This window comes from Callithrix jacchus, chromosome 17, assembly GCF_049354715.1.
Source record: "Callithrix jacchus isolate 240 chromosome 17, calJac240_pri, whole genome shotgun sequence".
In the NCBI taxonomy this organism is placed as follows: domain Eukaryota; kingdom Metazoa; phylum Chordata; class Mammalia; order Primates; family Cebidae; genus Callithrix; species Callithrix jacchus.
Window position 1 is genome coordinate 42,765,078 of NC_133518.1, and position 17,108 is coordinate 42,782,185.

The 17,108-nt window shown below is 41.5% G+C and overlaps 1 protein-coding gene across 6 annotated transcripts; it reads right to left on the bottom strand.

The window, feature by feature from the left end:
- Positions 1-1,842: 1,842 nt before the first annotated feature.
- Positions 1,843-10,058, bottom strand: RNF7 (ring finger protein 7). Of its 6 annotated transcripts, none has more exons than XM_054246880.2 (4): positions 9,795-10,058; positions 4,636-4,683; positions 3,063-3,111; positions 1,843-2,277 (listed from the first exon to the last, which is right to left on the bottom strand). In XM_054246880.2, exons 1-4 carry the CDS (start codon positions 9,960-9,962, stop codon positions 2,168-2,170), a joined length of 375 nt encoding a protein of 124 aa, XP_054102855.1. In that variant the 5' UTR covers positions 9,963-10,058; the 3' UTR covers positions 1,843-2,167. The 6 variants fall into 6 exon arrangements, with proteins under 6 accessions (XP_054102855.1, XP_054102858.1, XP_054102857.1 ...); XM_054246883.2 differs by having other exon boundaries at positions 9,788-10,058; XM_054246882.2 differs by lacking the exon at positions 3,063-3,111.
- Between the last annotated feature and the right edge of the window lie 7,050 nt (positions 10,059-17,108).

Genomic DNA, 17,108 nt, shown 5'->3' on the forward strand with positions numbered 1-17,108 from the left:
TTGTTTTCATTTTCTGTAGAGACAAGGTCTTACTATGTTGCCCAGGCTAGTCTCAAACTCCTGGACTCAAGTGATCCTCCTGACTTGGCCTCCTAAAGTGCTGGGATTACAGGTGTAAGCCACCGTGCCTAGCCAAGTATTATATCGTTATTATCATCTACCTTGCATATGAAGAAATTGAAGTAAGGAGAGATGAAGTAACTTGCCTAAAATCACATAAATGGTGGGGCTAGGATTCAAATCCAGGTATCCTGGCTGTGCTGCCACTAAGAAAGAGCACCAAAATGCAAAGAAAATACTTTCCCTGTAAGATGTATTTTGCTGAACAAAACCTAATGATGGCAGAAATGGAATGATTTAAAGACGGAAAACAGGAACTTCCATGCAAACATTTTTTCAGTATTTTGTTATACTATTCAAATGTTCAATACAAAATAGATTACAATTTAAAATATATTTGTTCTTTAATTCCAATTTTCCTTATAGCCAAATCAGTAATATCTTATTCTTTAAATATTTTTTAAAAAAACAAGGGCTGGGCCTGGCACAGTGGCTCACGCCTGTAATCCCAGCATTTTGGGAGGCTGAGGTGGGTGGATCACTTGAGGTCAAGAGTTTGAGACCAGCCTGATCAACATGGTGAAACACCATCTCTACTAAAAATACAAAAATTAGCTGGGTGTGGTGGTGTGTGCCTGTAATCACAGCTACTCAGGAGGCTGAGGCAGGAGAACTGTTCGAACCCAGAAGGCAGAGGTTGCAGTGAGCCAAGATGGCGCCACTGCACTCCAGTCTCGTGACAGAGCAAGACTCCATCTCAAAAAAAAAAAAAAAAAAGGAAGCAACAGGACTGACAGAGTAAGGTTTACTGATAGCGGTCAGCTGTAGGACAGTAACATAATTTGCACAGATGGAAAATTAAATAGTGAAAGATAACATTTGTTTCTAATTCACGAGTAAAATAAAATTCAACATCATTTAATCAAATGGAAAGAAAAACCTGTTTGATACTTAACTTTTGTGTTGGAACCCAAAATTGTCCCAGCATGTTTCTTCTGATGAGTACGTATTAAACTTTCAGATGGCTGTGCAGTTGAGCTGTACTCATTAGCGCTACTTTGTCACAGTGCCTCCCCTTCCCTCAGATGCTCATGTCTAGCATAAACAGAACTCTGTTAGGTAGTGGGACTGTGGTTTGCTGTGTGGAAAATCAAATTGTTGCCATCATCCTCCACATTTCATTTACATGCTGTCACACTGCCTAAAGTAACCTGACATTCTACTGCATTCCTCTTCACTGCAAAGACATGGATTTGGTTCACATTTTAAGGATGCAACCTTCCAGAAAGGTCAAACAGAAAGTTTCTAAAACAGTTCACTGCACAATGATAAGCATTCAAATGACCAAAGGTATCTGTATTTTTTCAGTAGCTAGAAAGAGAATTATGAAAACATATAAAGCAAAAATTTCCAGAGAAATGTGATTAATAAAAAGTAGCTCATATAAAAGCATACATAATTCTAATTGTTACCTTTTTAAACATTCTTTTATGTATCCACGTCCCTTAGATTGAAAAATTCAGAATGGCAAACTGAATCTGCAGATGTGAATAGTTAAGATTCTAAGGTTTTTTGCTTAAATTCCTATCAGTAGCCTGTACTACAGAATTCAAAATCAACTTGTGGTTCATTGTTCATTACTAAATAATCTCCCCTCAGTGTGAATGAGTTCGATAAAATTTAGTATTTTCTTGTACTGTCTCTAGGTAATAAGCCTTAAATTTTGTTATTGTCAAATGAAAGTGTAAATGAATATGAATATTTTCAAATTAAATGAAAGTATTTCCTTGACAAATCAGTTTATTAAGTTTAAGGTTCCACATAACATTATAATGACAATTCAAATGAGGTAAACAGAATAAACCATTTATTAAAACATTGTGTGATAAACTTTTTGATCCAATGTAACACTGGTAAACATTTTCCCTCATTACCATGTTACCTAAAACACAGTTAAATTACATCATCCCAGCACTTTGGGAGGCCAAGGTGGGGGGATCACCTGAGGTCAAGAGTTTGAGACTAGCCTGGCCAATATGGGGAAACCCCATCTCTACTAAAAATACAAAAATTAGCCGGGTGTGGTGGCACTCGCCTGTAATCCCAGCTACTCAGGAGGCTGAGGCAGGAGAATCACTTGAACCTGGGAGGCGGAGGTTGCAATGAGCTGGCACTGTGCCACTGCACTCCAGCCTGGGTGACAGAAAGACATTTCACCTAAAAAACAGAACAAAAAAAATTTACATCATCTGACCAGAACTAGAAAATAATTCTGTCCTTTACCACTCATGATTGAACAGCAAGGTGAGTGCAGATCTATGTTTTCTTGATGAATCAATGATACAGAATAATAACTTAAAAGACCATCAAAATTCCATATGCCCAAAAGTTAAATTTTATTTATCCTGCTTACTGGCCCTAACTTAAAATCCTCATATCACATCAAGATTTCATGGACCGCTCTCTATCACTGCCAAAAATACATATTAGGAACAAATTAATAGAAGTTGGGTTTTAAACTGCACTTTATTTGTTACTGTAACATTCTTTTTAGCTGATCAACCATAAGCATGCAAAGTTTTCTGAATGAAACTGCTTCCACAGCCAGTTGTATAGAAATGGGTAAATTATAAAGGTGATTCAATCTGAAGTTCTCTCCATTTTTATAGCACTTCTAAGCTGTGTGTGCGACACATGCCACAGAGGTAGGAAGGACCATCTTTAATAAATTATCTTCTTAATTGCAGAGAATTTCTGAAAACAAAACTGACAAAATGCTAAACAAAGCCTTTGATGAGTCCCAAAGGACCACACATCCATCGACTCCTATTTGAAGAATTCATCCCCTGGAGTGCTCTAGCCTTTGTGGGGCATGTGATAACAAGATCCACCAGGGCTCTGAACAACTGCACTAAGAAGCCTTCTAACCACTTCATTTGCCAATTCTTTGAACCACCCAGTCCTGCTGGCAGAGAGGGCAGCGATTGTTCTGTTTCACCCACAGGGACATGCAGCAGTTGTGGAAGGAATGATTACATTCTCCCCAGACCACTGAAAGAAAGAAAAAGAAGAGCTAACATTACATATTTCAATTTAAAAACCGAACTCAAAATTATAGCTTATTTTGTATAACAAATAATAAGCTTGAGAAAAGATAGTTAATTGGCCAAAAAGATGTTTTTCTATCTATAAAGAAACAGAAACTTAAATGTGTAAGTTACACAGAGACACAATAAAATAAGTCACTGAAAGCCTTTCCATCCCTGTTCTAGAATCTATGGGTAATGTGATGACTCCTAGTTCTACACAGCTCCACATGCTGTCTTCATGAAGTTAGGAGATAAAAGGACTTGAACGTTCCTTAGCTCTGACCTTCTCAGTCATGCACTGATGTTAGAGATCTTCTGGGCTTTACTTCACAGAAAAATCTTCTTCCAATTTTTGTTTATCAAGATAGAGTGAGTTGTAAATGCTTTTAGTATGCAGTAGGCTATCATCAGTGACATGCTTCTAAGCATTCAATTGTGCATCTACTGAGCTGAGCTGTTTTCTAGAAGTGATGAATTGTAAGTCATCCACAACCAGTGCAATTCATATGACGATGAAATTTTCAAAGTGGCTGGCTTAAGAGAGAGGTCTCTCCGTGATCAAAGAAAGCACCCCTCACAATTCCCAAGTTAATACTTTTAAACAAGCAGCATGCAAGAAAAACTTTACAACAAGGGAAATCATCCAGAATCTGAAATGCAATCTCAAATTTGGAATTCATCTGTCCCTTGCTTGACCAACTGAGCTTATGACAAGAGAAAAAGCTTAAATGAAATGGGAGGAAAAAAAGAAAAAAAAAATCCTATGAAAATTGGCTACAGAGGGTAGGAAACATTCTAAGCATTTCAGGAGGAAGAACTGGATCAAAACTGCATGAATCAATATTAAGAAGTTCTATGTGCTCTATGCACATCAGGCAAACACAAAATACAAAGCTAATCTTTTATTCTAAGAAAATCTGTAAACATGTTTAGATAGCAATCTAGACATAATCACCTCAAGAACTAGGGCACAAAAATCTTTCAACTGCCTAAAATATTTAGCCTAAGACAACTTTTGTAGTATAAGACTCTAAAGGAAATTTGATATGCAACCCGCATTCCAAAAAAATACTTGAGACTTAGAATTTTTTCTACTTTGGTTTTAAAGTTAAAATACTATATATAAATGTATATGAAAGTGAAATGCCTTATTAGAACCAAAAGTGGCCCATCACAGAGCCAAAATTCAAATAATGTTTTGAACAATTTCTGGTTTTATAATTTTGTTAATAGAAAATAATTATTTCATTTTTGATTACTAAAATGTTTATTATGACGTCTGGAATATATAATTCTTAATTATAGCAATAAAAGGATTTGCAGGGTCATTCCATTAAAGTCTTTTGAGAACCAACATATTTTATATTAATCACGGCTTTACAGTTTATTTTTGTGTATTGATAAAGTCAATCTTAACTGCAAATTCAAACATCCCTACTGAGAAAACCTTCAGTTGAAAAAGCAAGAGAATGAAATTACAACATACCAACACAGTCCTCTTGTTTGTTTTCAGCTTGACATCTAAGACAGGCATCTAAAAGTAAACAAATAGCAATTCTCATTCTGATGCTCAGAATGCAATTTTTAAAAACCCGACACTTCAAAGTCAAATAAAAGCCCTAAGGGTTAGAGATGGCATTAAAGACTCATACTATTAATTTCTCATCTGAATGTAACTATTTAAAGAGGAATAAAGTACAAGGCATTCCACTAATTTACTATAACCGGGAGCAAATTCACAAGGGTTAACAAACCCTCTATTTTTATAAGCTCTGATGAAAAGATGTCCTGACACTGCCAATAGAGAAAACTACTAGAGAAAAGTATGCCACACTCCATTATATTCCAAGTTACTATACGCTTACTGGGCATGCTCGTGGGCAGTTTATTTTCATGGCACCCTTTAAATAAACCATGTATATATGTTAGCATTTGTTTATACATACATCAAGAAACACTAGGATACCCAAGGAACCAACAATAAAATTTACTGGTAGGGTTTGGAATGGGAAGGAGAGTTTTCACTCTTCAGGTAAACACATACCTTCCTCAATTTCTGACCTATGTAAATTTATCTCACATAAAAATTAAATGGAAAAAAATTAATTCTTTCATAAACAAGCCTTTTTTTTTTTTGTTTAAAGAGACAGGTTTCACCATATTCATCAGGCTGGTCTTGAAGTCTTGAACTACTGACCTCAGGTGATCCACCTGTCTCGGCCTCCTCAAGTGCTGGGATTACAAGCATGAGCCACCACGCCTGGCCATAAACAAATTTTTTTAAGTCATCCATACTTACTGACACCAAAGTTTTCCTTTAGCAACTCATAAAAAGTAACTTTTTACTCTCTGCCCTAAGACACTTGAGAGTTCCTTTAAAACGAACTGCTCTGTATGCTTCTAAGAAGTTGCTACTGATAGTCATCCAGACAAGGCTGGCGAGAAGGCAGTGAGACACAGAGGGGAAAGCAAAGACTGCAGAGCCAGGAGAGCTACAGTTAAATCCCACTTCACTGGCATTTATTAGGTTCATGGCCTTCGACCAATTACAAACTCCAATTCCCTCATCTGCAAAAAAGGGACAATACCGTGAGGTATTTATATATAAAGTGGGGAAGATACATACTGGTGAGAATTTTATAGACAAAATAAGTAAATACTAGATCCTAAATGCTAAGTGTTTTTTCTTTGTAAGAAAATGCTTGGGAGCTAAATGATGAGAACACATGGACACACAGCAGGGAACACCACACACTGGGGCCTTTCTGAGTGTGGAGAGGATCAGGAGAAATAACTAATGGGTACTAGGCTTAATACCTGGGTGATGAAATAAGCTGTACAACAAACCTCTGTGACACAAGTTTACCTATGTAACAAACCTGCCCTTGTACCCCTGAACCTAAAATAAAAGTCTTTTTTTTTAAAAAAAGGAAAAAAGAAAAAGAATTCTTCCTTTACAGTTAAGTCTGAGTCCAAAGCATTTACCAACAATGGTAAAATATTTTAATAAATTACTTTATTATTGGTTTCTTGGGTGTCCTTCTAGAGTTTCTTGATGTATACATGAACAAATATTAACAAATATGTGTGGCTTATTTAAAAAGACGCCTTGAAAATAAACTGCCCCTGAGCATGCCCAGTGAACTTACAGTAACTTCTAATATAGTGGAGCAGGTATAAATACCAAAAAGGAGATGCTAAAGGCTGTACTAGAAGTTTTCAAAATTCAATCTGGAATACTATTATCAGCTTAATGAAAAAAGTAGTACAGATTATTTTAGGGACCAAAAATGGACTCATTCACTAGCTAGAAGAGGAGTCAGGGCTGGGTAAAAGGAAGTTTGAACCAACAGAAACGTTTTTAACATAAATAGGAGAAAAATAATTCTGTAAAAATAGAAACACGGTGGAGTTGAAGCCTGCTTCTCTTCTTACGCTGGATTCTGCTCAGGCATTTGTTTGCTCCTCTCCACATGCTCTTACCCTTAGAAAAACACCACCGCCCTGGTCTCTTCAGTGTGGATTAAAAACAATCACTGCCTCCTGAGGTTTTCTTCAGTCCTACAATTACTATCTACTCTGTGCAAGGAGTTACGCACTGGGGACACCAAAATGACCAAGGCTGGGTTTCCAGGGGCTCACCAGCAAATGGGGAGGTAGACAAACAACTAAATATCATGAGGGCTGTGACATAAAGGTAAAGACATGCTACCTGTATCTGGCTCTAGCTCTGTGTAATCACAGTTCTAATATTAAGGTTGGTGATCCCAACTACCTCTGTACAAATTAGGAAAAGAAGCCTCCAAAAAGTTACACGAAACATCCAAGGTGATAGAGTCATGAAGGATTACTCCGGCTATTACAACTGGCGGTCCTAGCAAACCTATTCCCCTCTTCATCAGAACTTGCTCACTGTGCAATCATCACTCCATGATGAATGAAGGGAGGAGAGTGGAAACCAAGATGAGAGTGTCATCCACATCAGAATGGGCTGACAGGCAAATCTCTGGAGCAGAAAGTGTAATAAGTCACGAGTGGATAAATTCAAATATTAAGGAAAGGGAACTAAGTGGGTCCTTGTTGCTGAATCTAGAAATCTCTAATTTATGCTTATAGCTTTGATGTAGACTATAAAAATTGACCAAAATCTACACATTTCCTAAAGTTTCAGATAAAAGAAAAAAAAATGCCTTAATGATCATCCTGGTATCTAAAACAGCACATTTCTTTTTTTGTTTTTGGAGATGAAGTTTTGCTCTTGTTGCCCAGGCTGAAGTGCATTGGCGTGATCTCGACTTACAGCAACCTCTGCCTCCCGGGTTCAAATGATTCTCCTGATGTAGCCTTCTGAGGAGCTGGGATTACAGGCATGCACCACCGTGCCTGGCTAATTTTATATTTTTAGTAGAGATGGGGGTTTCTCCATGTTGGTCAGGCTGGTCTCAAACTCCTGACCTTGTGATTCACCGCACCCAGCCAAAACAGCACATTTCTAAGGAGTTCAATAACAGTAACACCTTTTAGAATGATGCTAGAGTAAGTACTAGGAAGTCTGGAAGAAAAATTTCCTTCTGCTGTCACCTGACCTCTTAGTGGGTTTTAACACCTCATAAACAAAATTCAAAGGTGTAGTCTAGAATACTTTCCTGAACCCAAAGTACAGCTGTTGTAAATACTCAACACAGATCCTGTGGTAGCAGAATACTTCCTATAATTAGAACATTTATGATGAAATGTGTCATTTATAGCCTATACTTTGACCTACTTTAAATATCTAAGTTTATTTATTGTAAAGTTTCAATCATTATTTCAGGTTATACATTTACACTCACTCTTCACATGTTTTTCCTTGGGGGAGGAAATAGCTTTTTGAGAGAGAAATCTTTTAAAAATATCCTTTGAGAACATTATTTTTAAACTGAAAAGGAACTAAGTGAAAGTTCAGTTTCCTTTAAACGAAAGGAAATGTATTTAGGAGATAAAATTTTTAGCAAGAGTCTCCTGGATCAGCTAAAAATGCGCCCAAACTGGAAGTTATGATTCCTAAAGGGGGCTGGGAGCGGCTACACTGCAGGCAAATAAACTAGATACTTTTAAAACCGAATGTGTTTTGTTTGCTTTTGAGACAGGATCTCATTCTGTCACCCAGGCTGGAGTACAGTAGCAGTGTCAGGAACAAGGCTCACTGTAGCCTCAACCTCCTGGGCTCAAGGGATCCTCCCATCTCAGCCTTCAGAGTAGCTGGAGGCCACCATGCCTGGTCAATTTTTTTATTTTAATTTTTAACTGTGGAGACAGGATCTTGCGGTGTTGCCTAGGCTGGTCTCAAACTCCTGGGCTCAAGTGATCCATGTAAAATAAGTGGGTCATGTCTAATACCAAGGTCTTTCAAAAGTAAAAGATAAAAATGTCTCAATACAATTGTAAATCCTCTTTGAAACAAGCCCTTACGAATAAAAGACAAAAGAGCACATATTGAGAAATCTCTTGATTCTGGTAGGTTTAAGGTCTCATCCCCCTTAAGGAAAGCAATTCTCTTTATGTTCTCCAAATCTCTCACTCTTCAAGACAAGTCACAGTTTTCAAACTATAGAAATGCCAGTTTTCTTTATCCTCAATAAAGAACTCCATTGAAGATGCTCTCAAAGTGATTTTAAATGCCCTATCTAAAAACACAACTTGCATTTAAATAGCACTTGCTTTTCAAAGTGGTCTGAGACCTTAGAACCATATAATACACGAGATTAAGCTGTTCTGAAACGTTTCGCTTGGTCCAATATTTTAACTCAAAAAATCACAGAAAGAAGATATATTTGTAAGAAGGTTCTCCACAAAGGCATGATTAAAGCAGGGCAGTATCTTCTCCAGGAAATGGCATCTGATGATGGAGAGGGGGTTGTGATGGAGGTGAAGTTTCATGTTTCTGACTAAAGGGCTTACATTCCTCAGCTCCCATGAAACTTAGATATTCTTGAACCATACTTTCCCCTTCAAGCCACGCTAGTACTATCTGACCCGTCTTAGATCAATTCAGATTTAAAAGTCATTCGAAGAGCGGCGGTAAATTAATCCGGAAATGCAAAGGCTGAGAAAACACTTCCCTGCGCCTCTCGAGGAGAACTAAGGGTGTTGTTTTGTGGAAGATGACTCCGGAGCATCACTTTGGTGGTGAACAAGACCATTAAAGTTCACTGCTGAATCACGGCCTAATTTAACCTGACCACCTCGCGATGAGCTTTTAGAGCAGGGGGTGGGACTGGCCACATAAACCAAGGCGTTTTCTGCTAGTTTCCAACAATCGCCCGGTTTTATTCTCTTGGTCACACCCATTAACTACCTGAAATTACCTTGTTCACTGTTCACCTCCGTTTATTGCCCGTCTCTCTCCCTAGAACACTAGCCGCCTGGCGCCGGGCGCCTGTTGCACGACCCCGCAGCCCTAGGCAGCGGCCGCAGCCGTCAGGAGCAGCAGCCTGATCGTGACTCCACGTTCCCCCAACGCCCGGGCAGGGCGACTTCCACCCACTCCCGGAGGCAGGGGACTTTCCGAGGCTTCCGGCGGGCGCCAGTTCCTTCCCACCCTCGGAGTCGGCTCCCAGAGGCCGCAGCGCGGCCCCGGCCTCGCGTGCAGCGCTTACCCATCACCTGGACCCTGCAGATGGCGCACGTATCGCACTCCACGTCCCAGCTCCACATGGCCACCGCGTTCCACTTCTTGAGGGAGAACATCTTGTCGCCTCCCGACTTGGAGCCTGCGCTCCCGGAGTGAGAGGCCAAGGCACAGGGTTCCTCGCCGTCTTCCACATCGGCCATGGCGGCGCCGCAGAGCGGACGGCGGAGTCGTTGGTTTGGGGAACCCGGGAGGCTATGGCGGCTCTGAGGGGCCGCCCGGCGGGCCACAGCGCCCCCGGCAGGCCGCCGGCCACGGTGGTGCCTAGATCCCGGCCGCCCGCGATTGGCTGGCGCGGTCCAGTGACATCACCTGACGCCAGCGCCGAGGGGCGGACAGGCCCACCCCTTCCTCCGCCGTCCTGGGGCAACGAAAAGGGCTCGGGGCCTTTTGGGGAGAGCCAGCTGAATCTGGCTTCTGACATCTGAGCAGGCGCACAGATTGTGCAGGAATATGTGTCCTGCCTGTTGGCTTCATTAAACCTACTGCTTTCAGAAATTATCTTGTTAATTAATTTGTTTGTCTCTTCCCTCCCAAATGTAAAACTATCAGAGCAGGGAACATGTTCTTATCACCACATTATCCTCGGTATCTACAAAATGCCTGGCTAGGGGAGGCACAATTATTTGTTGAGGGAATTAATGATCTTAAAGATCTAGAAAAATGTTTCAGTGGTTCTCAAACTTTTTGATCTCAGAACTCCTTTTCACTTAAAAATTATTAGGACCTAGGCCAGGTGTGGCGGCTCACACCTGTAATCCCAGCACTTTGGGAGACTGAGGCGGGTGGATCACCTGAGGTTGGGAGTTCGAGACCAGCTTGGTGAAACCCCATCTCTACTAAAAAATACAAAAATTAGCTGGGCATGGTGGCGTGCGCCTGTAGTCCCAGCTACTTGGTAGGCTGAGGCAGGAGAATGGCTGGAACCTGGGAGGTGGAGGTTGCAGTGAGCTGAGATTGCGCTACTGCACTCCAGCCTGGTGACAGTGAGACTCCATCTCAAAAAAGAAAAATTATTAGGACCTTGAAGCGCTTTTATTTATGTAGGAAATGTATGAATATAATATATATAGTATGAATATAGATTATACACATAGTCTGAATATATATATGTATTATAACACCATACATTTCATATATATACACACACATATAATATGTATAGTATGAATATATATTATATATAGTATGAATATCACATACATATTCATACATTTCCTACATAAATAAAGGTTCTTTAAGGTCCTAGTAATTTGTAAGTGAAAAGGAGTCCTGAGACTTCTTTTGTTTCTCAAATAAAAAGTTTGAGAACCACTGAACCAGATTTCTAGATCTTTAAGATCATTAATTCACTCAACAAATAATTGTGCCTCCTGTGTCCAGGCATTTTGTAGATACCGAGGGTAATTGGTGATAAGAACATGTTTTCATCAGCATACATATCGTACATATGTATACACACATGCATATATATATAGAGAGATTAATGTTTGCTTTTTAAGAAATGAAAACAAATATTTTAAAATGTATTCATTAAAAATCACACAATAATAACCTCATTTCAGGTTATCATTAGAGGGATGACTTCACATATCACATAGTTTCTAGAAACTCCAGTGTACACTCATAGAATGAGAGTGAAAAGAGTGAAGTAGCTCTAAATATTGTTAGGTAACTAGTTTGCCCCTTTTTGACCCCTAAAAGAGGTCAGGATCCCAGGAGTCCTGGGGACCACACTTTGAGCTAGGTTAATGTCTTCGTTTTATATATAAGACTAATGAGGTCCCAAGAAGCGAAGTGACAAAGATCACCTCGCTATTACAGTAGCGTTTCTACTGCTAGCCCACCATCACATATGTTTCCAGAAAGACAGACATCTCCATTCCAAAGAAAGTGGAAGTAGGCCAGGTGTGGTGGCTCACTCCTGTAATCCCAGCACTTTGGGAGACTGAGGTGGGCAGATCACAAAGTGAAGAGATTGAGACCATCCCAGCCAACATAGTGAAATCCCATCTCTACTAAAATTGCAAAAACTAGCTGGGTGTGGTGGCGCATGCCTGTAGTCCCAGCTACTCAGGAGGCTGAGAAAGGAGAATCGCTTGAAGCCAGGAGGCGGAGGCTGCAGTGAACCTAGATCGTGCCACTGCATCCCCACCTGGGGACAGAGCACCGACAGCTTAAGGAGATGCCTGACCCCACCATCACCTAGTGGTGGACATCTAGGATTCTGAGCCTCTCATCTCCTGATACCATGCCTTGAGCCTGGGCAAAAGCTAACCAGACTAATGGAGCCTGACAGGGGAAACAAGAATGCGTTAATATACAGAAACATAAATATGGACGCAGGGTCACATTTGGTTAGATGCAACTGTGTATTTGTTGAGTGGCGTGTTACGGGCTGTGATGGTATAGGATGCAGCGAGGGAAATCCTCATGGGAAAGGTGCAGTTTGAACTGGGGGAACATGGGAGGCCTTCAGGGCCGGGAACAGAGAGAGTGGAGAGAGTAAACCTCTCTGCAGAGCACAACGGTGGCGGCAGATAGGAATTGGACCACACCAACTTTAGAAGCCAGACACCCATCAGACTGAGCACACAAAACGTGTGTTCTCTTCTTACTGAATGACCCCCACATCTGCCTAGAGATGGCGGTAAATTCGAAGTATCTAACAAAGAAGGAAGCCTGGCGCCAGAGGAGGGTAAAATAAAACCAGCGGTGAGAAATTTGAAAGAACAGAAGGAGGGAAATGCAGATGAAAGGCTGAAAGAGAGAAGGATGGTTTTGTTTGTGGAATGGCACGGGCCTTTGCTGAGGCAAGAAATCTGGAGAGAGATGTCTGCTGCAGTGAAATTTGAGAATAGAAGCCAGGAGGGAGCAGAGGGGCTGGAGGTAGGAAGGTGGGTCGGGGAGACAAGTACAGTTTTAACACATTGCATGGCAGGAGAACTTTTTCTCCCAAGAAAAACAACAGAAACGAGTGAGGCACCAGAGTTCAATGCAACAGGGAAAGCAGGAGCGAGGCAGAAAGTTCAGGCTGCAGCGACTGTCCAGGCATGGCGGGGCCGACGGGAGGGTCCCCTGTGACTTCCCTCCTTTGGTTCACCTTCATGAGGGCTTGTCTGCCACCATAAGCACCCAAAAGGCAGGAACTATAGGCAGCCTTGAATGCCCCAAACAAATCTGTCCTCCTCGCTGCCTGCTCAGTGTCTGCTCTGCCACTGTGCGTTCTTCCTCTCACCAGTCCCCCGTGTTTGTCACACAACCCACAGTTATTTTCCAGGCCCTGCTTCCTCAGCTGCCGTCTCCATTCCACCGCTCGGTGTGTTGAAGACGTAGTTTTCATTTTGAGGACTTCTCTTAAGCAAAATATTTAAGGACTAATAAATATTTAGGAAAAACCTGTCTCAGTGCAAGTGGGCATTTTGTTACATGCTTGTCCTCACTCCAACCATCACCTCCCCCTTCCGTGCCATTCGTCTTTATCAGAAGAAGCTTTCCTGTTGTCAGGGAGGTACAACTTTTCCTCTACCCTGTTAGGCTCAGGATTTGGGGGATTGCAAGTTAAACCAACAAAACGCAGATTAGCAGGAGAAAAGGCAGATTTTTTCTTTCTTTTTTTTTTTGAAAGGGAGTCTCACTCTCGTTGCCCTGGGCTGGAGTGCAGCGGTGTGATCTCGGCTCACCGCAACCTCTGCCTCCCGGGTTCAAGTGATTCTCCTGCCTCAGCCTCCCAAGTAGCTGGAATTACAGGCATGCACTACCATGTGCGGCTAATTTTTTGTATTTTTAATGGGGACGGGGTTTCTCCATGTTGGTCAGGCTGGTCTCGAACTCCCCATCTCAGATAATCCCCCCCGCCTTGGCTTCCCAAAGTGCTGGGATTACAGGTGTGAGCCACTGGGCCCAGCCTGAAAAGGTAGATTTTTATTCACTGAAGTAGTCAGAGTTCACAGAAAAATATCACCCAAGGAGCAATTAGAATTTGGGGCTTATGGCCGGGTGCAGTGGCTCACACCTGTAATCCCAACACTTTGGGAGGCTGAGGCGGGAGGATCACCTGAGGTCAGGAGTTCGAGACCAGCCTGGCCAACATGGCAAAACCCTGTTTCTACTAACAATACAAAAAATTAGCTGGGTGTGGTGGCATACCCCTGTAATCCCAGCTACCTGGGAGGCTGAGGCAGGAGAATCACTGGAACCTGGGGAGGAGAGGCTGCAGTGAGCTGAGATTGTGCCACTGCACTCCAGCCTGGGCGACAGAGCAAGACTCTGTCTCAAAAAAAAGAATTTGGGGCTTATATACTATTTAAATAAAGGGAAGGGAGAAGGAGAAAGGGCACTTCTGGGAAATAACTTTTAGAAAACATAAACAGGCCTTTGGGAGAATAGATGGGAGATATGAGAGTGTTGCACAAGCTCTATTAGGTGATTTATTATCCCAGTACCAACTTCTTGTTTCTGATGACAGGAGTCAATCTTCCCTGGTTTGGAAATTCCTGGGAAGGAATTTAAGACAGTTGAATTCTTTTGAGAGGCATTGCTTTTAGGCAGGGAAGTTCAGGAAAAAAAAAAATTAAAATAAAACCAAACAACTCTTCCTGAATCCCTTGATTCTCAAACGCCTTTAGCTCAAAATAATCCTTACGCTACAGTGGGATATTCTGGACTTCTTTCCTGCACTAGGGAAAGAAATAAAAACAAACAACAAACCTGATGACATTTGCTTGTCAAGCTGAAGTAGTTTCCCCAAAGGGACCAACGTTTGGAACTATAATCACAAAGGAAGAAAATTGTTCCTAGAGGTTAGAGATCAAAGCTAGGCCAGAATGAAACTGCCACCTCCTCCTGGGAATGTCCCTCTAAGCAAGTCTGCTCTCCATTACACTTGTCAGACAAGAGCCATGGCTCATCTTTTTTCTTGGAAATAATTGTGTTCATGTCCGTAGGTCGCTGAGCATTTGCTGGTCTTCTCTGGTCAGATGGAACCCTTCAGTTCATTTGCCTCTCTTGGTCTTAGATGAAGGTGCTATGGCTGGAAATCATTAGTCGCAACCACCATTCTACTTTGTGTCTCTGATTTTGACTATTGTAAGTATCTCATATAAGTGGAGGCATGCAGTATTTGTCTTTTTGTGACTGGCTTATTCACTTACATAATATCCTCAAAGGTTTATCGATGTTGTAGCATGTGTCCGAATTTCCTTCCTTTTTAGGGCTGAGTAATATTCCATTTTATGCATATATCACATTTTATTTATCCAGTCATCTCTCGATGGACATCTGGGCTACTTCCACCTTTGATTTATTGAAAATAATGCTGCTATGAACATGGTGTCTCTTAATGACGTCGCATTCAGTTCTTTTAGATGTATATGCAGAAGTGAAATTCCTGGATTATACTATGTCAATTCATTTTTGTATGAATTTTTCCCATATACTATTTTCTCACCTGTTTTTAAAAATGGTGTTACTTGAATACCTTTCTATATAAGGACTTATGTATCCACATTATTCTTTCATGACTGCAAAGTATTCTACCACATACATTTACTGTGATTTATTCCCCTGAGAACTCTGAGAAAAATTTAGTTATTTCCCATGTGAAATAGAGAGTGCTGCAGTGAACATCCTCATATATATTTCCTGGCACACAGGTGACAGTAAACAAATTTCTAAAAGTACAATGGCTGGGTCGAAAGCTATGTATTTTTTATTTTAATAAACATTGCGGGCCAAGTGCGGTGTCTCATGCCTGTAATCCCAGTACTTTGGGAGGCTGAGGCGGGCAGATCATCTGAGGTCAAGACTTCAAGACCAGCCTGGCCAACATGGTGAAACCCCATCTATACTAAAAAATACAAAATATCATCTCAATTTTTTTTTTTGAGATGGAGTTTCGTTCTTGTGGCCCAGTTTGGAGTGCAATGGTGCGATCTTGGCTCACTACAACCTCCCCTTCCCAGGTTCAAGCGATTCTCCTGCCTCAGCCTCCCAAGTAGCTGGTATTACAAGCATGTACCACCATGCCCAGCTAATTTTTCTATTATTAGTAGAGATGGGGTTTCACCATGTTGACCAGGCTGGTGTGGAACTCCCGACTTCAGGTGATCCATCCACCTCAGCCTCCCGAAGTGCTGGGATTACAGGCATGAGCCACTGTGCCTGGCCAAAGCTCTTGTCTGCTTAGCTAGATCCTAAGACCCTGGAGAGTGGAGCTAATTTACTACACCCATACCTATCCCACAGTTAGTCTGATTCCACAAACTTGCTAGTACTTGTTAAATTTGTACACAGAATGAATGAAGTTTTTGTTTTTTATTTTTACTTCAAAGTGAAGAGGTTTTAAGTCTTTTTTTCATTTCTTCCCTGTGTTTCTTGTGTCATTGTCACAGGTGAAATAAATGGAACCACTCAATTCTAACATCCACAATAAGAGCAGCAACAATAAGAGCCACTTGTATTTGTTTTTGAGTATGTAATATGAAAAAGGTACTGTTCTAAAATGCTTGACATGTGTGGTCTCATTCAATGCTCACCAAATGAGGCAGGTGCTATCTATTTTTCTTTTTTTTTTTTTGAATAGGGTCTTACATACTCACTCAGCCTGGAGTATAGTGATACAATCATAGCTCACTGAAGCACTGTCTTCCCTCCTGCCTCAGCCTCTCCAATAGTGAGGACTATGGGCATATGCCACTACAGCTGGCTAATTTTTAAATAGAGATGGGGTGGGGGGCGTCTCACTATATTGCCCAGGCTGGTCTTGAACTCCTGGCCTCAAGCCAGGAAGATTCTTCTGTCTCAGCCTCCCAAATTGCTAGGATTACAGGCATGAACCACGGCACCCAGCCCTGCTACTCTTAACTGTATCTTACATAAGAGAAAACTGAGGAGCGTGAGGTAAACTGATTTGCGCAGGCTCAGTCACCTGGAAAGCAGCAGGTCCTCCACAGAGACTTCTGGTTCATCGAACTGCCCAGGCCACACTCTTCATCCTGCACCATATTGTCATGCCATATAAAACTCATCTCACCCACTGTCATCCAAACATCGATCAACCACACCTCTTCCATTTCTCATGGGGCTATGTGGCATCTTCATGGTGGGGCAGAGGGATTAAAAGTTTCTTCATTTGGCCAGGCACGGTGGGTCACACCTGTAATCTCAACACCCTGGGAGGCTGAGGCAGGTGGATCACCTGAGGTCAGGAGTTCAAGACCAGCCTGGCCAACATGGTGAAACCCCATCCCTGCTAAAAATACAAAAAATTAGCTGGGTATGGTGGCACG